Here is an 8,993-nt window from a genome sequence, read left to right as displayed (position 1 = left end):
AGATCAATGGAACAGGATAGAAAGCCCAGAGATAAACCCACACATATATGGTCACCTTATCTTTGATAAAGGAGGCAAGAATATACAGTGGAGAAAAGACAGCCTCTTGAATAAGTGGTGCTGGGAAAACTGGACAGCTGCATGTTAAAGAATGAAATTAGACTCTCCCTAACACCATAGAGAAAAATAAACTGAAAATGGATTAAAGACCTAAATGTCAGGCCAGACAGTATAAAACTCTTAGAGGAAAATATAGGCAGAACACTATGATATAAATCACAGACAGATCCTTTTTGACCCACCTCCTAAGGAAATGGAAATAAAAACAAAAATGAACAACTGGGACCTAATGAAACTTAAAAGCTTTTGCACAGCAAAGGAAACCATAAACAAGATGAAAAGACAACCCTCAGAATGGGAGAAACTATTTTCAAACAAAACAGCTGACAAAAGATTAATCTCCAAAAGAAAAGGGAACCCTCTTGCACTGTTGGTGGGAATGTAAGTTGATACAGCCACTGTGGAGAACAGTAGAGTTTCCTTAGAAAACTAAAAATAGAGCTATCATACGACCCAGCAATCCGACTACTGGGCATATACCCTGAGAAAACCATACTTCAGAAGGAGTCAGGTACCACAATGTTCATTTCAGCTCTATTTACAGTAGCCAGGGCATGGAAGCAACCTAAGTGTCCATCAACAGATGAATGGATAAACAAGATGTGGCACACATATACAATGGAATATTACTCAGCCATAAAAAGAAACGAAACTGAGTTATTTGTAGTGAGGTGGATGGACCTAGAGTCTGTCATACAGAGTGAAGTAAGTCAGAAAGAGAAAAACAAATACCGTATGTCAACACATATATATGGAATCTAAAAAAGAAAAAATGGTCATGAAGAACCTAGGGGCAAGATGGGAATAAAGACACAGACCTACCAGAGAATGGACTTGAGGATATGGGGAGGGGGCAGGGTAAGCTGGGACAAAGCGAGAGAGTGGAATGGACATATATACCCTATCAAACGTAAAATAGAAAAAAAAGGACAGGGTTTTCGAATAATGTTAGTTTCGTTTTCCTGAAAATGTTTAGTAATAATGATTTTTTTTCTATAGCATTTTACGCTTTTCAAAGCAATTATACCAATCATGTGAGGAAGAGCGAATTTTATTGCCCATTTTGTAGATGACACAAATGAGGAATAGATATTTTAAGTGCCTAATATCCACAGCTATATTGAATTCACAGCTCTACCCACTGCTTTTTCTACTACGTCATGCTGAAAAATCCCAGACTCCAGTATAAGATCCTATAAAACCCCAAAGACTTATCAGAATGTACACTATTCAAGAAGCCTAAGTCACTAGCACAAAAGAAGGAAAACAAAGTATGACAAGGAGGATGTTCCTCTGCTTTAGGCTATTAAGTAGGTCACCCACTAAGGCTATTTTGGTATAAAATTTTAGAGGGCATGTAGTACATACACCAACATCACTGACCTGATTCTTCACTTTCAAGATCTAAGAAAATCAAAGGGAGTTTTTTTTTTTCTTTTGGAAGGGAGGGGTGTATCATTTGGGGAGCTTAAGAGAATGTTGGTTGGGAAATTTGATTTAGCCAGGCTAGTGCTCTAGATTTTTTGTGAGGTTGATTCACTAGAGATGGAGACAGCTTTGTATCTCTGTGATGCAGAGTCAGTGCTTCCTCCCTTCCTCCTTCCCTCCCTCCCTTCCTCCCTTCCTCCTTCCCTCCCTCCCTCCCTCCCTCCCTCCCTCCCTCCCTCCCTCCCTCCCTCCCTCCCTTCCTTCCTTCCTTCCTTCCTTCCTTCCTTCCTTCCTTCCTTGTTCTTCTTCTCTCCCAACCCCTCCCTTCCCTTATCTTAGTTGTGTTTTTTTTTTGCATTCTCTTCTTATGGGGGCATATCTGACAAATTGTTAATATTTAATTTGCTATAAAACAGCTCTCCCAAGCAATGGCTGCTCACTATAATTTCAATCTCTGAAGCTGTTTTGGCCCCTAGGTACACTGGGATCGAATTAGAATGGAAATGTTTCCCTTACAGTTTTGTTTATGGCAGCATAGGCACTTTGTTATTAACTGGCAAACTGAGACTTCTAAGGAAAATAATAAACTTTCACCATATTTCTATTTGACTCTTTACTCCAAACAGAATATCCGTCTGGCTTAGGGTAAAACAACTCTTCTAATATGTTTCAGTCTTAAATTTAAATATCCAAGATTAATAATGAATATATTTTGGTCCATTGAATTGTATTTTTCCCCAGTCTGATGCTTTTTCACTTTTTTTTCACATTTTAAAAACCATAAACATTTTTTTCTCATATGCCATCTTACTTTTAAAATGTTCTGCAATTGTATATATACATATTCTCATTCATTCTCTCTTGCTCTCTCTTTCAAACCAGAGAGATATTCTTCAAAAATATCCACAAATTCAAACCTAGTGAATACTGCTCTGATACTTTGCAACTAGGCCCCTGAAACAAAAACCCTAGCCTTCTGCCCTGCCTAATCCCTTGTCTGTTCCTTGCTGGGAGGAAGGTGTCGAAAGGAAGGGGATTACTTTGAAATAGTCAGCTATCTATGAAACAGAGGTGTGGAAGGGTGTGTTTATCGGATAAGTAGCATTAAATTGCAGAGACTACCAGATTAATCATGGTATGCAATTTTCAACCGCTTAGATTTTCTTTTATTTCTCTCTCTCCTTTTCTGTAGCCACTGGGGAGGAAAAAAGGATTAGAGAGACTATCAAAACTGTGGGCAAGTTTAGTCTGTTGGCTACTTAATTTATTAGCAGATATGGGAACTGCCTCAGGTTGATGATTTAACAGGTTGGCTGGGCGTGGAATAATTCTCAAACGTACCTGTTCCAAAATTGTGTTAATCCTTTCAACTTCGCAGTCAATCAAGTATCGCTTTTCCTGCCTCCTGTCCATTTCTTCAATGATGCGCCTGAATTCTTGGACGTCCTTTATGTTTCCCACAGACCGTGCTGTCACTTGCCAGTTGTTTTGCACTGCTGCTTCCATAATCGCTTGGAGGATGGAAAATCCTGAATGAAGAGAAAACAGCTACATTGATTATTTTTTTCCTTTAAAATTCTTTCCATAGGTATTAAAGGATCTACTGAGTTTTTACGTGCAGTCTATTGGGTCCCCTTGAACCTTATCCACTGTGGACAGCAGGCTTACTCATAACCTCAGCCTTAACCTTCCAGACAGTTGGCATCTCTTTCCTGATTGAAAGGAAAGAAGATTCTTCAACTTGTGGGCACCGGGCTAGGTGTTTATCAAGCCTGTACTTAAGCAATCACAACTCAATTATAGTACCTAATTGTTTTTATTGACAGGCATTATCAAAATATTTATGGAATGAATGCCAGTAGCTTCGTTCTTATTTCTGTCCACAATCTGTCCTATTGCGGTTGAAGCTCATTTCTTTCATCTTCCACAACAACAATCTTCAGAATTAGAAATAGCTTTAGTAGAGATAGAACCTGATTATAATATGACTTATCCTTACATGGATATATGACTATCCAACAAGGTAAATTATGTCTCCCAAGCAATATAACTCTCAGAAAACCTGACAAAAACAGTCTATAACAAAGGTATCATACTGTTTCTTTGTTCACAGTATTATGAAAAAGTTCAATCATATTAAGTCTTCCTAAGTTCTTCCCCTTTCTCAATTCATTTGATTAGAGATTCCTTTTTAGTTAATTTATATCAGACAGCTATTAACTACTAACACTCTGGATGTATGCTGCATGGGAAAGAGAAAAGATCTGATGCTTGAGTTTTGGGTAACCTTTTTGGAGGCAGGGTTTGAGAAGTTGGAAAGAACAGTATATCTGTATGAACCACAGAAGATCACAAGGATTTCGTATGTACTGGTCTTTTAGAGTATTCATGTCTCTAATATTACAGCATGTCTATATTTTTGCTTCTGGTATGAATTCATAATCCGAGTATAATTGCATCAGGTATAGACATCATTTTATTGGGATATGGTCAAAAGCAGCTCCTTTTGCCCCATTAAATCTAAATTGTTTTCCGTTTGTATTTAGGTAATGACTAATGGGAGTGGGTAATGCAGATGCTTTCCAAGACCAAAATGATCTGGAGGAGTAGAGAATGGAGGATGATTGTGCTATCCTCTGAACACTTTCCAGGTTCTGTGCCACCTCAGGCTCACCCTGTACTTTAAGCAGGTTATGGTTGGGAATCTTCTTCACTGCACCATAGAAAATGGTGTTGGCATTTGGAGAACACGCTTCGGGGAGATGGCAGCAGTGACTCAGCCGGTCATTACGACTCCTTTGTGTGCTGGGTGTATGCAGGAAGAAGATCACAAATGAGACCCAAGCACTTGGTAATTTCCAGATGAGCAATTTCAGCATAGGAGCTCAAAATTACAGATCAGAGTAAATTACCATTGCTTTAAATGTTAATTCTTCCTCTTTTTAAACCAACCACACATATTTATTTCTCAGATTTACATTTTTGTGAGGGTTTTCAATGTGCTGTCTGCTTCGGTGGGAGTTGAGGGCACATGGTGGGCCAAAGCATGAGATTAAGAAGTAAACATAGGAAGGAAAAGATTAAAGTATTTGAAAATCTTTCTTCAGAAATGTGCAATGAGGACTCATTATTTTGAATCCCAGTAATTAAGATTTTATGAAAATTCAGCAAGGACTAGGTTGAATTTTACTTCTATTTATGAAGAAAGCATTGGCTGAATAATACCGGTAATGAAATCACTCAGGGCATATTTGCTATATTTAAACTAAACTTTAAAAAATACCCTTTAGGAAGACCTTCAAGATGGCGGAGGAGTAAGACTTGGAGATCACCTTCCTCCTCACAAATACATCAAAAATACATCTACATGTGGAACAACTCCTACAGAAAATCTACGGAACGCTGGCAGCAGACCTCAGACTTCCCAAAAGCCATGTGGCTGACAGGGTCTTGATGCTCTGGCCAGGTGTCAGGCCTGAGCCTCTGAGGTGGGAGAGCTCAGTTCAGGATATAGGAACACCAGAGACATCCTGGCCCCACGTAATATCAATCGGCAAGAGCTCTCCCAGAGATCTCCGTCTCAACGCTAAGACCCAGCTCCACTCAACAACAAGCAAGCTCCAGTGCTGGGCACCCTATGCCAAACAACTAACAAGACAGGAACACAACCCCACCCATTAGCAGAGAGGCTGCCTAAAATCATAAGTTCACAGACACCCCAAAACACACCACAGGAAACAGTCCTGCCCACCAGAAAGACAGGATCCAGCCTCATCCACCAGAACACAGGCACCAGTCCCCTCAACCAGGAAACCTACTCAACCCACTGAAACAACCTTAGCCACTGGGGACAGACACCAAAAACAACGGGCACTAAGAACCTGTAGCCAGCAAAAAGGAAACCCCAAACACAGTAAGTTAAGCAAAATGAGAAGACAGAGAAACACACAGCAGATGAAGGAGCAAGGTAAAAACCCACCAGACCAAACAAATGAAGGGGAAATAGGCAGTCTACTTGTAAAAGAATTCAGAGTAATGATAGTAAAAATGATCCAAAATCTTGGAAATAGGATGGAGAAAATGGAAGAAATGTTTAACAAGGACCTAGAAGAACTAAAGTGCAAACAAACAATAATGAACAACACAATATGTGAAATTAAAAATATTCTAGAAGGAATCAATAGAAGATTAACTGAGGCAGAAGAACGGATAAGTGGCCTGGAATATAAAATAGTGGAAATAACTGCTGCAGAGCAGAATAAAGAAAAAAGAATGAAAAGAATTGAGGACAGTCTCAGAGACCTGTGGGACAACATTAAATACACCAACTTTCAAATTAAAGGGGTCCCAGAAGAAGAAGAGAAAAAGAAAGGGTCTGAGAAAATATTTGAAGAGATTATAGTTGAAAACTTCCCAAATGCGGGAAAGGAAATAGTCATTGAAGTCCAGGAAGCACAGAGAGTCCCATACAGGATAAATCGAAGGAGAAACATGCAAAGACACATATTAATCAAACTATCAAAAATTAAATACAAAGGAAAAATATTAAAAGCAGCAAGGGAAAAACAACAAATAACACACAAGGGAATCCGCATAAGGTTAACAGCTGATCTTTCAGCAGAAACTTTGCAAGCCCGAGGGAGTGGCAGGACATATTTAAAGAGATGAAAGGGAAAAACCTACAGCCAATATTCCTCTACCCAGCAAGGATCTCATTCAGATTCAATGGAGAAATTAAAACCTTTACAGACCAGCAGACAAGTAAAAGCTAAGAGAATTCAGCACCACCAAACCAGCTTTACAGCAAATGCTAAAGGAACTTCTCTAGGCAGGAAACACAGGAGAAGGAAAAAACCTACAATAACAAACCCAAAACAATTAAGAAAATGGTCATAGGAACATACATATCGATAATTACCTTAAATGTGAATGGATTAATTGTAAATGGATTAAATGCTCCAATGAAAAGACATAGACTGGCTGACTGGATACTAAAACAAGACCCGTGTACATCCTGTATACAAGAGACCCACTTCAGACCTAGGGACACATACAGACTGAAAATGAGGGGATGGAAAACGATATTCCATGCAAATGGAAATCAAAAGAAAGCTGGCGTAGCAATTCTCATATCAGACAAAATAGACTTTAAAATAAAGACTATTACAAGAGACAAAGAAGGACACTACATAATGATCAAGGGATCAATCCAAGAAGAAGATATTACAACTGTACCTATTTATGCACCCAACATAGGAGCACCTCAATACATAGGCAAATGCTAACAGCCATAAAAGGGGAAAATGACAGTAACACAATAATAGTAGGAGATTTTAACACCCCACTTTCACCAATAGAGAGATCAACCAAAATGAAAATAAATAAGGAAACACGAGCTTTAAATGATACATTAAACAAGATGGCCTTAATTGATATTTATAGAAAAATCCATCCAAAAACAACAGAATACACTTTCTTCTCATGTGCTCATGGAATATCCTTCAGGATAGATCATATCTTGGGTCACATATCAAGCCTTGGTAAATTTAAGAAAATTGAAATCATATCAAGTATCTTTTCCGACCACTATGTTATGAGATTAGATATCAATTATAGGGAAAAAAACTGTAAAAAATACAAACACATGATGACTAAACAATACACTACTAAATAACCAAGAGATCACTGAAGAAATCAAAGAGGAAATCAAAAAATACCTAGAAAACAATAGCAAAGATCAATAAAACTGAAAGCTGTTTCTTTGAGAAGATAAACAAAATTGATAAACCATTAGCCATAGCCGGACTCTTCAAGAAAAAAAGGGAGAAGACTCAAATCAAAAGAATTAGAAATGAAAAAGGAGACGTGACAACTGACACTGCAGAAATAAAAAGGATCACGAGAGATTACTACAAGCAACTATATGCCAATAAAATGGACAACCTGGAAGAAATGGACAAATTCTTAGAAAAACACAACCTTCCAAGACTGAACCAGGAAGAAATAGAAAACATAAACAGACCAATCACAAGCACTGAAATTGAGACCGTAATTAAACATCTTCCAACAAACAAAAGCCCAGGACCAGACGGCTTCACAGGCGAATTCTATCAAACATTTACAGAAGAGCTAATACCTATCCTTCTCAAACTCTTCCAAAATATAGTAGAGAGAGGAACACCCCCAAACTCATTCTACAAGGCCACCATCATCCTGATAACAAAACCAGACAAAGATGTCACAAAGAAAGAAAACTGCAGGCCAAGATCTCTGATGAACATAGATGCAAAAATCCTCAACAAGATACTAGCAAACAGAAACCAGCAGCACATTAAAAGGATCATACAACATGATCAAGTGGGGTTTATCCCACGAATGCAAGGGTTCTTCAGTATATGCAAATCAATCAATGTGAGAAACCATATTAACAAACTAAAGGAGAGAAACCATATGATTATCTCAATAGATGCAGAAAAACCTTTCAACAAAATTCAACACCCATTTATGATAAAAACCCACCAGAAAGTAGGCATTGAGGGAAATTACCTCAACATAATAATGGCCATATATGATAAACCCACAGCCAACATCGTTCTCAATGGTGAAAAACTGAAATCATTTCCTCTAAGATCAGGAACAAGACAAGAAATCAAAGATGACATAAACAGATGGAGAAATATACCATGTCCTTGGATTGGTAGAATTAATATTGTGAAATATTGTGAAAATGACTATACTACCAAAAGCAATCTACAGATTCAGTGCAAACCCTATTAAACTACCAATGGCATTTTTCATAGAACTAGAACAAAAAATTTCACAATTTGTGTGGAAACACGAAAGACCCCGAATTGCCAAAGCAATCCTGAGAAAGAAAAATGGAGCTGGAGGAAACAGGCTCCCTGACTTCAGAGTATACTACAAAGCTACAGTAATCAAGAGAGTATGGTACTGGCACAAAAACAGAAATAGAGATCAATGGAACAGGATAGAAAGCCCAGAGATAAACCCAAACACATATGGTCACCTTATCTTTGATAAAGGAGGCAAGAATACACAATGGAGAAAAGACAGCCTCTTCAATAAGTGGTGCTGGGAAAACTGGACAGCTACATGTAAAAGAATGAAATTAGAACCCTCCCTAATACCATACACAAAAATTAACTCAAAATGGATTAAAGACTAAATATAAGGCCAGACACTATAAAACTCTTAGAGGAAAACATAGGCAGAACACTCTATGATATAAATCACAGCCAGATCCTTTTTGACCCACCTCTTAGAGAAATGGAAAGAAAAACAAAAATGAACAAATGGGACCTAATGAAATTTTAAAACTTTTGCACAGCAAAGGAAACCATAAACAAGATGAAAAGACAACCCTCAGAATGGGAGAAAATATTTTCAAACAAAACAACCGACAAAGGATTCATCTCCAAAATATA

General features: G+C 38.0%; 1 protein-coding gene across 2 annotated transcripts in view; it reads right to left on the bottom strand.

Annotated features, from left to right (window-relative positions):
• Positions 1-8,993, bottom strand: part of GRIA3 (glutamate ionotropic receptor AMPA type subunit 3) — a 290,818-nt gene that overhangs the window by 139,052 nt on the left and 142,773 nt on the right. For both annotated transcript variants that reach the window (XM_024128093.3, XM_024128094.3), the window contains exon 4: positions 2,890-3,077. In XM_024128093.3, coding sequence (XP_023983861.1) covers positions 2,890-3,077 — 188 coding nt within the window. The remainder of the gene's footprint in view (positions 1-2,889; positions 3,078-8,993) is intronic.

The sequence above is a fragment of the Physeter macrocephalus genome, chromosome 21 (genome assembly GCF_002837175.3).
Source record: "Physeter macrocephalus isolate SW-GA chromosome 21, ASM283717v5, whole genome shotgun sequence".
In the NCBI taxonomy this organism is placed as follows: domain Eukaryota; kingdom Metazoa; phylum Chordata; class Mammalia; order Artiodactyla; family Physeteridae; genus Physeter; species Physeter macrocephalus.
Note: the sequence above shows the minus strand (reverse complement) of the source record. Positions and strands in the feature narration are given on the sequence as shown.